The 16,421-nt window shown below is 42.1% G+C and overlaps 1 protein-coding gene across 5 annotated transcripts in view; it reads left to right on the top strand.

The window, feature by feature from the left end:
• LOC145352539 (ena/VASP-like protein) overlaps window positions 1–16,421 on the top strand; it is a 219,558-nt gene that overhangs the window by 138,965 nt on the left and 64,172 nt on the right. For all 5 annotated transcript variants that reach the window (XM_080202522.1, XM_080202523.1, XM_080202520.1 and 2 more), the window contains 2 exons: window positions 1,720–1,888; window positions 13,228–13,405. In XM_080202522.1, the coding sequence (XP_080058648.1) occupies window positions 1,720–1,888; window positions 13,228–13,405 (347 nt within the window). The remainder of the gene's footprint in view (window positions 1–1,719; window positions 1,889–13,227; window positions 13,406–16,421) is intronic.

The following is a 16,421-nucleotide window of genomic DNA, read 5'->3' as shown; positions in this document are numbered from 1 at the left end:
TAAGCCTCAGACTCCGGAATCCTGAAATAGAACAGAATGACGTGATTTTGCAACTGTTTTTCTTATGGTGAATGAAGTGGGGATTTCATCTTCACCTTGGAGGCTACATGGGGAATGATTATTGTTCAGGCTGAAAGCTACTTGAGCACCTATCAAGAATAACTGTCGGTAACCAATACAAATTAATTCCAGTGTATTCAACGATGGGCTCTCCCTGGGTTTGTGTGGGTTTCTTCTGGATGCTCCAGTTTCCTTCTGCAGTCTCAAAGACATGCTGGCCATGCTAAATTCTTCCTAAGTGGAACTGAACAAGCACCGGGATTTTCACAGTAACTTCATTGCAGTGTTAACATAAGCCTACTTGTGACACGAATAAATAAACTATCGTAAATAATAAATGGTACCTGTCTTTTGAGAGTTCCATTCCTTTATATGTCAGCTTGGCTAAGTTGGTAGCACTCTTATCTCTAAGTCAGAAGATTGTGGGCTCGAGCCCTGGTTTGATTCTCGAGTATGTACTCTTGGTTGGACTTCAGGACATTACCTGAAGGAGTGCTGCACTGTTAGCTGCCATGCGTTTTATTAAGTCACTCCAGTGAAACATCATCTGACTGTTCAAGTTCTGGTCAAAGTTAAAGATCCCATGACGCATTTTGAAAAGCAATAAGGAATTCTCCAGATGTCATTGCTAATATCTTCCCCTAAACTTTAAAAGTGACTGGGAAGGAGGGATTGGGACATTGAATTTGATGATCGGCCATGATCAAAATGAATGACAGAACAGGCTCAAGGGCCGAATGGCCTATCCCTGCTCCTATTTTCTGTTTCTGTGACTATACCTCAAAAGATATGAATTTTATCAGAAGGTTTTAGCATTATCCTGGACAGGGTGATGGGGTGCCATTTTCTTCTTCCCTATAATATACTTTATTCAAAAAACTTGTAAACATTTAAGACAATTAAGAAGGTGCCATACACTTCAATATATTTCCATACCATATGTTCCACTCTTTGGTGCCTCTTTTGCCTGAGGGGCAAAAAATTTCAACTTGAAAAAATGTGGAACTGAGCCACGACAGATCAGCCATGATCTTATTGAATGGCGGGGCAGGCTCGAAGGGCTAGTTGGCCTACTCCTGCTCCTATTTCTTATGTTCTTATGTTCTTATTACAGCAGAATAATCAATTCTCTCCCTCCCTCCTTCTCCCTCCCCCAATCACCCTTTTTCGTTTTGCCACTGGCTCTTCCCATGTCACATGCTTTTCCGAGTTGAGATAGATGGCAATGACATGTCTCTAGGTCTGGAACCAACCAGGAAAAAATTACCTTCAACTACACCTTTTTCTCATTCTCTTAAAGCTCTGGAATAGTTTTTCAACTGTTGTGAATTTATGGCAAGTGTTGTATGCATGGCAGCATGAAGTTCAACTAAGAATCAATTATACTGCAAGATCCTGCCTGAAACATAATGATATTTGACTTGTACAGTCAAGTACAAAGAAATCTGATGAATTGACCATTCCAAAATAGTTCACAGTAGAATCTACTTATTCTCTTAGCACAGTTGAGCAGTGGCATTACAATTCTAAGATAGCTGTCATCTTTTATAGTTAATGTTGTCAAGTATTTTGCCTCCCTCCCTGGACTCATACTCTTGTGTATTGATATTTGTAGCAGTGCTGATACCTTAGGTACTATATTATCATTCTCTTTTTCAGTGAACAGAGCATCTGCCAAGCACGGGCCTCGGTTATGATCTATGATGATTCAAGCAAAAAATGGGTTGCAGCCAAACCTGGACAGCAAGGGTTCAGCAGAGTCAACATCTATCACAACACCTCTAACAACACCTTCAGAGTTGTTGGACTGAAACTACAGGACCAACAAGTAAGTAGAAGCGATTAACTTAGCCCTGACAACCACTTTGTAGTTATCAACAATCTGCTTGTGTTTTGTGGTAATTCAGTTCAACGCTGGTTTCCTGTCACCCTCCACTGTGAACCAAAGAAAGAGGCTGCTCCTTCAGCTTTCACTTAGATTGTCTTCACCTTGGACCTTTAGTGCCAGTCCAGATGCAGGTACAGGCTTAAAAACTACCGTTGGCTGCTTCCCACAGCTAGTACTCCACAGAGCCCATGGGTAGATCTGTTGATGTTCTCCCTTGGCCTTTGTAGTTGTCTTCACGAACCTCCCTACCCCCTAGGTCCGTGTCTCTCCCAGCACCCCCACTGCAAGAAGGTCCTTTCCATCATTCAGGCAGAGGTCCGTTGAAGGGGGGACTGGGTTAGATGGTGCAAACTTGAACTTTGACCTTGTAAGATAGCGGTCCTGTTTTCCCCATGACAATCCCGGGGTCCTGTCGGGGATTATTGATCTGTGGCCCAATAAGACTGTCCATAATATTTCAAATTATTTAACCATCTTTGTCCTTCCAAATCAGAATCATAAAAGTTTGCAAGATTGAAAGAAGCCACTTGGTCCATCCTATTTTGCTAGCATAATGTTGTCCAATAAACATTACTGATTAGCCACAGTTTTAGCCATATTTTAGTAGAAAGCTCCTTAGACTTATTTCTATGCTACTCAGTGTGATACTGTGCTGTCTTCTTCTTTCAGCAATTTTGGCCTTAATTTGATTCATTTTTATCCAGCATTTGTGAGTGGCATTTTGACTTCATCAGAGTGATTGCTGAGAATGTTGACTTTCACAATCCTGCTGCTACTTTGCACCCAGAGTGTAGATGGCCCTTTGTCGTGATGTTCCATGTTACAGCAGTGTGTTGTTGGCTGGGTTTACATTCTGCTGTTATCAATCATAATGTAACTCCCCTCTCCACCCTGCTTTCTAATCGAAAGGATAATTGAGTGGGGTGTATAACACGCAGCTGATCTCGCCTAGTTTATGGCCTTACTCAAGTTTAACATTCCAGAAGTTTCTCTAATGTTGAAATCCAACATCCTTCACCCATGTTGCAGATAATATTCACAGTAACCGAGGAAGTAAAACACACCCAACAAAGCATACTGTGGCAGGGTCAGGAAACCCCAATTCATCTTATCATTTTATCATCAAACGCATTACACTGTGAGTATTAAGGCTGCATAAGCAATAACAATGTCTTCTGCCCATTTCTTAATTCATCAAAAATGCCGTTAACCATCTCTGGATTCTCATTCAGCAACGTGGGGTAAGTGGCTAACATTCTACATAAACACAAGAACTAGGAGCAGGAGTAGTTCAGCCCCTCGAGCCTGTTCTGCCATTCAATACAATTATAACTGATTCCATCTCTGACTCACCTCCAGCTTCCTGCCATTCCCCATAATCCTTCATCCTTTGCTAATTAAAAACCTAACTCAAATTTGCTTATTGTTCTGTCGCCACTGCACTCCTAAGGTAGAGAATTCCACAGATTCCCGACCTTTTGAGTGAAGTAATTCCTCCTTATTTCCGGTTTCAATCTGCCACCCTTAGCCTAAGATATGGCCTCTTGTTCTACAGTATCTAACAAGGAGAAACATCCAGTCTGTGTCTACCCTGTCAATCCCCTCTAGCATTTTGTGTTTCTTAATTAGATCTCCTCTCATTCTTCCAAACTCCAGCGAGTATTGGCCTAAACTGCTCAATCTGTCCTCATAAGACAAGTCTGAGCAACTTCACCGAATCATAGAGTCCCTTCCGTGCAGAAGGAGGCCATTTGGCCCATCAAGCCTGCACCAACAGCAATCCCATCCATGCCCTATCCCTGTAATCCCATTTATTTATCCCACTAATCCCCCTGACACTAACTTCTACCAGAGCCATCTAAAACTAAATGTACCACCCGTCCTCTTCTCTACCCATTTAGTTCCATTCATAACCTGATATTTGCTTCCTTTCTAGATTCAAAGTACATCTGTTACTTCTGTTGGAACTGGTTCCACATACCCACAACCTTGAGGGGAAAATTCTTCTTGTATCCCTTCACAACGATCTTTCTTCCAGGGAAAAAAGTTACATTCTTGAGCCTCCCTCCATTAATTAAACTTTGGAATCCTGAATCATGCAGCTTTTTTAGAACTGCACTCTTAATTTTCAAACACATTCCAAGCCCAAGGACCCCAGCACTCATGACCAGCACTATCTAGGGTTATGCTGCTGAACTGCCAAATGATGTTTAAACTCTCTCTTACTCGGGGGAAAGCATGGTTAACCCTCTAGATGTTCAGGGTCTTGCTTTGTCTTATGTGGGATGGTAAAGAGTCAAAAAAGCAGTGTTTGACTTTTATTCTAATAATGCACATAGTACAATCGTAGAATCCCTTCAGTGCAGAAGGCAGCTGTTCGGCCCATCAGATCTGCATTAATTCTCTGGCACAGCATCCCACCCAGGCCCTATCACCGTAACCCCACGTATTTATCTCACTAATCGCCCTAACCTACACATCTTGAGACACTAAGGGGCAATTTACCATGGCCAATCCACCTAAGATGAACATCTTTGGAGTGTGGGATGAAACTGGAGCATCCAGAGGAAACCCATGCAGACACGGGAGGAACGTGCAAATGCCACATAGACAGTCACCCAAGGCCCAAACTGAACCCAGCTCCCTGGCGCTGTGAGGCCGCAGTGCTAACCTCTGTGCCATCGTGCTACCCCAGTGTCAGGGTCAGTGGAATTTCTGTGCTCATAACCCGAGGACTTTCAGGGCCAGAACGTATTGTGTGTCATGTTGATGATCTAAAAGTGTTCTTCAGTCTCTGTCGTTTCATAAATCATAGAATCCTTACTGTACAGCATTATCTACATCTCTACTAACAAGGAATTTCCTAGTTTAAAAAAATTTGTAGAATAATGTCTGATAGTGATTCAAGTGTAAATAATGACGTGCTGTCTTTCGTCGGCTGTCTGTTTACAAGGACATTGCCAAAAATGGGGAACTCTTCACATTCTTTTACCATGTTGTCATTATGTTGTTGGAATGTTTGCCACGGTGTACCCATTGAAACATGTATGCTTGATAACTAAGTTTATCTGTAAGCACCTGTGTAAACATGCTGTGTGCTTATTAATTGAATAGCACAATTCTTAACTTAATGTGGACTTTCTGGACCGAAAGTCATTTTCATTACATAACAAATGTAAGCATTAATTATAAAATTAGGCAGCATGACTTAGGCCTGTGGATTGGCAATGGTCATATTTACAAGTTGCCCTCTATGTCTGTTTATAGATGCGCAGTATGGTTATTTAAAAGATACTTGCATTTTTATAAGGTTAGTAGGTTACCACTCAGGTTGATTAGGCTACTCCAAAAGTTAAATAGACTATTTCTGAACTAATGAAGGGAACAAAGACTCCAGTTGGATTTTCACATTTCTCTTCATGACTTCTGAAAATTTTACTGTACAATTAAAGTGTACATTTTACAGTAGAACATGACTATTCCACCATTGAGTAAGAGATAGTTGAAAGTCCCAATAGTAAATAATCCAAGAACAGCAAATTACATTGATGATTACTGCTCCAAATTTTGATTGCTTCTTGCTTCAATCCTCTTAGCTGAGCTCCCCTCTGATGCATTGCTCTTGCTGGCTTCAGAACAGCTGATCCTTTCCAGAATGACCAATTTGTTGCTGCCAACTTTAAAGTCAATATGGGAGCCTGACAGTGTCAGTGTACACCGTGCCAGAGAAGGAGCGGTACTATAGATTCATCACACTGTCTGCTCACCAACTCAGAAGCACATTTAAACAGCCCATGTACCCATTTCAAAATGGTCTTTGTTGTGGCGCTGAACTAGGTTGGGTGGGAGCGAGTGCACACTGCCTGTGTTGCTCCCTTAGGTAACTGGGACAATAGTAGACAGCATCAGGAATAATGTATAGGAAGCTTCAAGCAATTGTTCCAAAATTCACTCCACAGAGTTGAGTGGAGTAGAACAATGGGAGGTGGATGAAGAACAAACTCGGATTTGCCTCCTATGATCTGCAAAGATTCGATGAAGATTGTGGGGTTTGGAGGTGCTGCCAAAGAGGTGGTGATGAATTGTTGCAGTGCATTACACTATTCCCACTGTAAGCACAGGATGCCTGCCCATGCTGGAGAAAAGTGGATGGTAAAACGGACTGCATTGTCTTGATTCCCGAAAGTTGTTGCAGCCAGATCTATCCAAGTAAATGGAAAGCTTTCCATTTAGGTGGTGAGGAAACTTTGGGGAGTTGGGAAGTGAGCCACTCACCTGTTCTCGCAACCATATTATTTACATGGCTGGTCCAGTTGAGCTTCTGGCCAATGGTGGTGGAGGTTTCAGCAATGATAGTACCAATGGGGAGTTGGTAATTGGACGCCTGCACTGTCAGTCTCCCTCTTTGCTGGCCAACTCAATCGCTGGCCAGCCGGGGACCCCCACAGTGCTGCCCAGCCCCAACCACTGGCCTCCGTCCAGCCCTGACCGGATCCCAGTGCAGAGTGGCAATGGGATCCCTCTCACCACCCCCACTGAGTTACCTGCTAGTTATCAGCCCAGTCCTGTTGTCCAGGTTTTGCTACTTGTGGACATGGGTTGTTTCACATTCTGAGGAATAGAGCTTGTCATAGATTGAGGGTGCCTCAACATGGCTTGAATTAATAAAGGCTTTATTGGCAGCAAAAAATAATTATGTAGACAAAAGATTAAAATAAAAACTCAACTGAAAAACTCTCCATCTTGGCCCCAACTTTGGGACCTTCCTCAAACTGGGTTACACTCCCTCGCTCCTGATTGGCACAGCTTCCTTGACAATCCATAGGCTCCGGCCCTACCGTATGGCCCTTAGGTAAAGCCCACTTAAAGGGCCACGCTACCATACTCTTCCCCCTTAACTCCGGAATTCATCTATGGAAGAACAAAGAACAGGATTAGTGAGAAAAACAGGCCTTTCATTAAAAGGCAATAGGGAAACCCCACGAGTTTAGTCAGTCCACAGGCTTCCGGACTGTGGTACAGTGCCTCACTTCTGTAGCTCTTTGAATTTGAAAGGATCGGACTGGACCCAGGCAAATGGCAGACTCATCAATCCAAGGTCTAGCTGTTCTTCAGTAGCTGCTGGCTACTCCGTTACCATCGCCATCGTTTGCTTTGGTCCCACATTCTCAACCAATATCCCAGTAACCTTGGCATCTTCAAAATTACAGCAAGGGTTGGCTATTGATCCCCTGTGTCCATCACTGCTCTCCTCCTTAGATGGTCTACATGCTTCTTGAGATGACAGGCCTTGTAACTCCATGACTAAGGAGACCGGACCTATTCTCCACAATCTTCTCAGCCGCCCAGGCCAGTCCTGCTGCAGACCTTTCTGACCATGACTCAATCCTCATTTTGGCAGCATTCTGGGCAGAATTCTCCAGTCATTCACACCAGTGGGATTCCCAGGTCCTGCCGGCAGCGTACTCCTACCTGCGGGCTTCCAGCAGCATGGGGGGCTTCATTGGGAAATCACATTAACGTGACGGGATTAGAGAATCCCACCACCAGTAAACGGCATGCTGCCTCCCGTTGCCAAGAAACACACGGCTGGAAGGCCAGCGAATCCCACCTGTTGTCTTTTTTCATTGAATCACGATTTTCCTTTTGAAAGGGCTTGCCTAGCCTGAACCCTCCGAACCAGATCTGGGAATATCATGTCCAACCATGTTCTTGATTAGCGTCCCATAAGTAACTCGGCTGGTGTGACCCCAGTAGTGGGGTTTGGCGTGATGTTATAAAGACAATAAAAAACTGGCTATACATAAAGGAACAGGCTTTGTTTCTCTGCTGACTTGAATGTTTGTAGCACACTCTCCACTAACCCATTTGAGGCTGGGTGGTAAGGTGTTGACCTTACGTGGCGAATGCCGATGGACTTTAAAAACTTTTGGAATTCTTCCATTGTGGGTGATGTGCCATTGTCAAATGTGACCATTTCTGGAATGCTATGAATAGCAGAAATTTAACTTGTCAACAGTGGGCGTAGCTGTTGTGGACTTCATCAACTGCACATCTAACCACTTAAGACGGTGTGTCTACCAATATAAGAAACATATGACCCATAAATGGTCTGGCAAAGTCGATATGTAGTTTTGCCCAGGTCTACCAGGCCACTCCCGTGGATGCAATTTCCATATATGTCATGGATCAACCAGTCTTCTACCAGTCCTAGACAGACTTAATCCAACACATAGATTGGTGGGGACACAGTCAAGCAGGTTATTCCCTCCTTTTGCTTCCTGACAGAATCCCTGTCCAGCAGCTAGTCCCTTCAGAACTTGGCCAGTGATGGTACTACCCAGTCACTTTTGGTGATGAAAATTTAAGACCACGCCCAGATTACATTCTGTACCCATGCTACCCTCAGGGCACCCTCTGAGTGAAATCTCATTATCAGCTAAGGGAGGGCAGGGAATGACAAAGCAGTAGCTTTCCTTGCACGTGTTGGACCTGAAGCCTTCATGGGGCATGGAACCAATATCGAGGATCCCCAGAGTTACTCCCACCTGACTCTTTACCATTATGATACCACCTCTGGTGTTTCTCCTGCTAACCAGCTGGAACATGCACAGGGATGGTGTTGGTAGAGTTTGGGACATTGACCAATAACACTGATTCTGTCACTATGACTTAATTGAACTGAGTACAGATTCCCACTAGCCTAGGTGTCTTAGCTGCTAGTCCAGTAATATAACTGCTCTGCTGCCATACACAATGCATTAAATATCAGTCCCATCCCAAAGAACTGGTGCTTAGTCTAGCTGTAAAGTAGTGAGGCCCATACTAGTAAAGTTCAGCAGAAAGTGAAGGTATGTTGGGGTTTTAATAGTAAAAGTTTCTCATAACTTGATGCTTCATATTTGCAGAGATTGTCAAGTAATATATGAAAATCTTTCACTCCTGTTTATTGTGCTGTTCCTCGATTGTGAGTTAGCAAGCGTGGGGAGATGATCCAAGATTAGGGAATAAGAAATTATTATTTATCTGTTTTATCACTCTTCTAATTAGTATATGTATCAAAGTTGCTTTGTTCGTAGTCAAATGGCTAGCACATCGGTTCTAACATGTTTCCAACAAACATCCAGATGAATGGACTAGGATTCCCTACCCCTACCTCCTCCATGGGGGCACTAGGCGGACAGTCATTGGCCGGTGATGGGATCTTCTGGTCCCGCTTGCTGTCAATGAGATTCCCCATTGAACCTGCACTCCCACCACTGGAAAACCCACCACCGGGGTGTGGGACCAGAAGATCCTGCGGGCAGGAAGGATGGGAAAATCCGCCCATGGTATTCCATCTGTCCCTTGCTCCCTCAGGATTTTATCTGCAGCCACACGTTAGCCTCTGTCTGTGCTCTTTTAAAGCATCATAGAAAACAGCTATAGTTATCAGTGTTGGGTGCTTACTTATCTGTATCAATAGATTGATTTGTTTACTGAAAAAGTGTGAAATAACTTGCTTTTGATAAATAGGACCCTCATGAGAAATAAGAATATATCAGTTTCACAAACAAAAATATGTAGAGCTGTTTTGAAGTTCCCCCAACATTCCACGTTTGTGAAATTATGCGAGTCATCTGCTTGCTACGATCTGCTAATTCTGTAATGTAACCAGCCCCCAGGAAGTATACAAGAGCAGTCAAGATTCATTCCCTGTATAATCTTTCCCTTTCTCCCTGTGGGAAAAGGCTGGAATTGGGAACTCGCTGTGTACTGAGCTGTGAACATACGAACTGCCTTTTACCATCTCCATGCCGGAGTTCATCGATGTATAAAAGGCATTGAACTGTAACATCAGTAAGCACTGTAAAACATTTCTAAGGGGCAGAACATGTTGATAATGGGTAATAGTGAAACTCTGATGGAAGCTATTCGATGGCTGACAAGCCTTTGATTGGGTGAGTCCTAAGAATAGCAATGCAGTTGAAGCATAGATGGTGTGTCATGTTGTGAATACATTTTCAAAGCTCTAACTATGTGAATGAGTCATTCATGGATGATTAATGCAACAGGCTATAAACAAAAGGTCATATTAAATCATCCAAGTGCAATATAGCTGTGTTTTAAATAAAAGTGTTCACAGTAAAAGCAGAATTATTTGTACTTAAAAGGAAGTTAGTGCATCAGAAATTAATGGAAAAAATTCTGCATGGATCATGCTTGCTGCCAAATAGAACTAACTTAAGACCATAAGAAGTAGGGCAGAAATAGACCATACGCCTCTCGAACTTGATTCAATATGATCTTCAACCTCAGCTCCATTCTCCTACCCACCTCCATATCTCTTCATTCCCTAAGACCAAACATTTGTCTATCTCAGCCTTAAAAATACTTCATAACAGAACAACTGCAACCCGTTGGAGTAGAGAATGCCAAAGATTTCACAATCCTTTGAAGAAATATCTTCAAATTTCATTTCTAAATGATCCATCCCTTATTCTGTGCCCTGTGTTCTATATTCCCCAGCCAGAGGAACAACCTCCAGTGTCCACCCTCTCAAGTCCCTTCACAACCCTGTATGTTTCAAAGAGATCATAACTTATTCTTCTAAACTCCAGAAAGTATTGACCCAATTTACTCAGCCTCTCACCATTGCCAATTCTCACACCTTGGAATACCATCTAGTGAGCCTTCCCCGTACTGCCTCCAATGCAAGTACATCCTTTCTTAAATATAGGGACCAAAGTGTGCACAATACTCCAGGTGTGGTTTCACTAAAGCCCTATCCAATTATAGCTAGATTTGCAATAAAGGCCAGCTTGCTATCTGCCTCCCCAATTGCTCGCTGGATTACACTGTAAACTTTGTGTTTCTTGCACAATAACACCAAGTCCCTCATAACATCAACATTTACAAGTTTCATGCTATTTTTAAAATATTCTGACCAAAGTGAATGACGTCATACTTCTCCGCGTTATATTTTGTCTGCCACCTCATTGCCTACTCACATGTCCTTTCTCTATCTCTTTGCAGCCTCTTTGTGGTCTCCTCAAAGCTTACATTCCCACCTAACTTTGTATCATCAGCAATCTTAGATTCAATATTCTCACTCTCTTCATCCAAGTCATTGTTATAGATCATAAATAGCTAAGGCCCCAGGACTGATCTTTATGACACTCCATAGGTACAGCTTGCCAAATTGAAAATGCTGGTTTATCCCTAGTCTTTGCTTCCTGTCCATTAATCAATTTCCATCAATGCTAATATATTACCCCCAACGCTTTGAGCCTATACCTTGCTTGTTAATCTTTAATATGGCATCATATTGAATGTCTTTTAGAAATCCAAATACACATACTGGTTCCCTTTTATCTACCCAACTCATTCCATCCTAAAAAAAACTCTACAATAAATTTGTCAAACACAATTTCTCGCTCATAAAATCATGTTAACTTTGTCTGATCACGTTATGATTCTCTGAATACATTGTTAAGACTTTCTTAGTTATAGGCCTGGATTTTTAGGAGGCATCCCTGCCATCCCAAGAGTCGGTAAGGAACTCAACCCCACCAACTCCGGCTGAACTGTGGCCATTTTATGTTCTACTGAGCTTTGATAGGCAGCAGGACTGGCATTCCTCACTCAGGAGGAAGTCCTGCCTTGGAGAGTTGTTGGCTATTCGGATTGAATGGTTATTCTCCTGTCCCTGCAGTCACATTAATTTGCCAATTCTAAGGGCAAGAGTGGGCTTCCCATCTGAGGTCTCACCCCCCAGTATAAAATCGGTGTGATGTCAGGGCGGTCAGAATCCCATCCTTACGATTTCATGTTTTCCCCTCCCCCGATGCACCTAAAAACTCACTGAGAGTCAATGTAAATTCTGGCCGTAGATTCCAGCATGTTCCTGACAACTGATGTCAGGCTAATTGGCCTGTAGGTCCCTATTCTCCGCAGGAGACTCTGGAGGTGCAGCTAGGAATGTTTCCCAAGAATAAGACCAGGACAGAGGCACTTCCTGGGCATGAAGCAGATTACGTCAACAGAACAGGGCAGGTAACACCACGACAGGCAAGTAACTGGGCATGAACCCAGTTTTTTTGCCTCTCGCAATCTTAACAGCTTGCCACCTTGATCGGCGGGCGTGACAAGCCACTAAGATCGCCGCCTGCACCTTAAAACATTCTACAGAAACATAAAATATATCAGTAGCAGAGGATTTTCACAAAAGTGATGGACAGCATGGTGGCACAATGCCAGGGACCTGTGTTCAAGTCCAGCCTCAGGTCACTGTCTGTATGGAGTCTGCATATTCTCCCCATTTCTGCGTGGGTCGCCTCTGGGTGCTCCAGTTACTTCCCACAGTCCAAAGATGTGTGGGTTAGGTTGATTGGGCCATGCTAAATTGCACCTTAGTGTCAGGGGGATTAACAGGGTAAATATGTGGGGTTTGGGAATAAGGCCTGGGTGGGATTGTGGTTGGTGTAGACTTGATGGGCTGAATGGCCTCCTTCTACACTGTAGGGATTCTATGATTCTAAAAGTGCAGGAATACATACCAGACTAAAAATGAACAGGACTTGGACTGTCAGATCGACAATCTGCTAAGCAGGTGTTTACATTAAACAATGCGGTGTTCTATTTCCAAAGCTGAGAATACACAATTTTCTCTTCTCATTTGAGCGGCTGATAGTTCAGCCCTGGGATTTATTCACATTTGAACACTCAACTCCCCCATTTAGATAAATCGCTTTTAATGGCATTTTTGGGGTCTGCATCTGAAGTCAGGAACTGATGCAACATCGAATAACTGAGACTATTATTGTGCCATGGAACTGAATGTTTTGTTTGGTATTAGGAGCAGTCTTTAAGCTGGACTATCTTGGAGCTTTGATAATCCAAATTATTATTCAACTTGGACCTTTGCTGATGGGATTTTTAATCTGGTATATTTTCCAAACATTTAGTCCAGGATAACTAGCTTATGATGTGTTTGAAGTGGTTTGGCATAGTGCTAAGAGTGTTAGAAACTAGGATGCCCTCAACTTAGCTTCCATTTAACAATGCATTCCTATGAATATCTACAGAAAAAAATGCCAACATACCTTATGACAAGTATTCATTGGCATTAACTTCTCCTTCAATACTCTCAAGCCATCAATGCTAGGTTTAAAGAATTTATTAATTTAATTAATGGCACATGCTTTCAGTTTCAGAGAGCAGCTTAAGCGATGCATTATATGTTAGAATTGCAAAAGGAGACTGCTTTCCCTGTGACCTGATTTACATTCTGTTTGTAGGTAGTCATAAACTATTCCATCGTGAAAGGGCTGAAGTACAATCAGGCGACACCTACGTTCCACCAATGGCGAGATGCTCGAATGGTCTACGGGTTAAACTTCGCAAGCAAGGAGGAAGCCACAACCTTTTCCAATGCAATGGTGTACGCTTTAAATGTGCTGAACTCACAAGATGGAGGTAAGCGTTTGCTCCTTTTTGCACACATTCCCTGGAGTGCCACCTACTGTTTCGTCTGTTAGTTTCATATGAACAGCAGACCTTGCAGAAGCCCTGAAGCTGTGGCTATTTTTAGCTTCCTCAGTCTTTATATTTTGTACAGGGTATGATTCAGCTGTCTTTCTATAGCTCCAGTTCTGTTTCGGTGCATTCAGAAAAAAACACAATTAATGAAGATTTACTGAAGGAAGGAAATACAGCACAGGCCTGGAGTCTCTGCTTTGTGCATAATCCGGGTGAAAATTGTGCCCCAGATTACTTTTGAGAAAAGAAAGATTTCCCTCGGGTATTGGCTCCAACCTATCGCCAAACACAATCTGTCACAAATCAACAATTGGGCAGCTCAGCTGGTAGACTGTGAATGACTCCGTAAAAATAACTGGACAGAACCGTTTGCTCCTTACGTTGTTCCATCGCTTTCATCGTCAAATGTAAGGAAAAGAAACAAAAGCTTTTAAAATGCCTGTTAGTGTCTCTGTGCTGGAGAAAGGAAAGCTTAATATTAGAGCCTCATTGAAGCCCAGCAAATAGACACAAAACTTGCAAAGGTAATGGAGGTGGTGGGGGAGGGAGCCAGTTACTTTTCGGATCAGCGCAAAAGAATAAAGAAACTGAATTTGTGCTGAAATTTCCACAGTTTCTTGTATCCCAGGTGAATTGTGCTGAAATAAGTGGCATAACTTAGGCCACAATCTGAACATCTGAATTGTTTTTAAAAATCAAAATCTTGCATTGAATTTGGATACAGTTGGTTTCTTTTTTTAATTTGTTTTTACCATTTCACTAGATTATCATTGTCTGAATAGTAAACCTTAAAAACCACAAGCTTGGAGAATTTACTGATTCTGTTAAATTAACATGAGTTGATGCCACCAGTCATCCAGGCTATTTTACCTATGTGTGTGTGTATAATTTTGCATGTGCATGCTTATGTTTGGATACATGTGTCCATACATTGGATGGAATTCTCCCAAGCCGCCACCAGCAGAAGCAATGATGGGCAGCAGAGAGAACTTAATGGCAAACCCAAAAATTTACTTTCACGCTGGTGCGAATTTACCACAGGGCTTCTCAGTGGTGCCCACAATGGCAGCTCGGCCTTTCAGCTGAAGGCTGGCATTAAACCAATTTGCAAATGGAATACAAATGAAGCCCCAACTGGAATCGTTCCCCTCCCCATCTCTGTTTCTCCATTACACCAGTGATAAAACATGCCAATCCAGAACACATTTGGACCAAATCAAAGTCGGGACTTGAGTAAGTGTGTGTGTGTGTGTGTGTGTGTGTGTGTGTGTGTGTGTGTGTGTGTGTGTGTGTGTGTAAATATTGCTTTTTAAGAAATCCCAATGAACAGATTTCCTTTATAAGTAAAACAGCAATATGCGGTGTTTCTGGAACCAATAATTGTGTGGGAAGCTCTGCTCAGAAATCCGAGGCAATTCTTTTGGCTGTTGAAAAGTGTTCTAATTAAAATCAGGTTAAATCTATTTCAAATTATGAATTTTTTTCAGAGTCAGTTATATGTGAGTAAATTATGGGCAGAAATTTCCCGTCTTGACCTCAGGCAGGATTTTCCAATCTTGGGATGAGTGTGCCCCATAAATCCTGCCCTATTTGTTTAACCCTTCTGTTGGCTGCATCATTTCAATATGACAGCCTGGTAAAGCTGTATATTGCCCAACAATAACTTTCATTTGTATCATGCCTGTTACATCCCACAGTTCTTCGCAATTGGATAAGGAACCAATCTGCAGATGAAATCCAAGCTAAGCTTCAAGGACAAGAAGCCTAATTTCCCTTCAGTTTTTTGCTGCCTTGTGTCAATCATTTATTGATGTGTAAAAGCGAGCCCACTAGTATTTATATGCTTAAGAAAATGCTTCTCAGCCTTTTGGCTAAGATCAAGTATAATATGGACATGCTGTGCTTGATTGAAGTCATTAGGTTACATTCCAGCTTCATTTGAAGCAATTTTTAAAAGCAGCATCTCGGCCTTTTGGCTAAGATGCAAGTGAGATCAAGCCTTGGAAGAGGAGCTATACCTACTCCAATCAGCTTGGACCATGTAGATCAAGCCCAAGACAGGAGGTGAGAGCTCTGTCTTGTCAGCTTGGATCGGGAATGTCCCAATTTGTTGAGACTCTGAATTGGACTTGATTGGATTGAATTGGAATAAAAACAAAAAAAAAGAAAACGCCATGCAGTCCTTCTGTGGAGCCCACCAGCATATTTTTGGGATACTTCCTGGATGTGACATTGCAGAAATCGGACACTAGGGGCAGGCTTTTCCTAAACAGCAAAAAATATCTTATAAAATGTTCAAATTGTCTTTCTGCAGTTTGCATATTTTTAAACAATCAAAAATATTTAACCCCAGAAAGTATTTGTAATCTTTCTTAAAAAAAACAAGCTTTGAACACAATCAGAAACCAGAATGAAGAGGTACATTTTCCATTGTACATAGCAATCTATCAATTTGAATGATCCTGTTATATATTAACCTGATCTTTCTCTTCACCCTACCTGTAACTGCAATACTACATTCTGCACTCTATCCTTTTCTTTTTCCCCGATAAACTTTATAAACAGTATGTTTTGCCTGTATAGCACTCAAGAAACAATACTTTTCTTTTGTCCAAATACATGTGATAATAATAAATCAATGGGAAATAACAGTTTAAATTTGTCTTCCAAGTAGATGTACAATAGTTGAAAGAACAAACTGAAATTCTGCTAAAATATTCTAACGAGAAAAATAAATACATCTTGCTAAATAATCTGTTCTCCTTTGTTAATGAAAGTATCTACAGATGCTCTTAGTCAACATTTCAGCCTAAGGGCTCAGCTCACGGAGGCCAGCTGTCCCGAACTGTTTGATATTAAACCCTCAGAGGTTAATATTCTGAAATATTTTACATCTGATGCTCTCTGAATGCATGCATTATCTGACTGCCTGCAAGATGACATTTAGTGGTTT

Source organism: Carcharhinus amblyrhynchos, chromosome 14 (assembly GCF_965287045.1).
Source record: "Carcharhinus amblyrhynchos chromosome 14, sCarAmb.v2.hapA, whole genome shotgun sequence".
In the NCBI taxonomy this organism is placed as follows: Eukaryota; Metazoa; Chordata; class Chondrichthyes; order Carcharhiniformes; family Carcharhinidae; genus Carcharhinus; species Carcharhinus amblyrhynchos.
The sequence above is the reverse complement of the archived record's forward strand: the minus strand, read 5'-3'. Positions and strand labels throughout refer to the sequence as shown.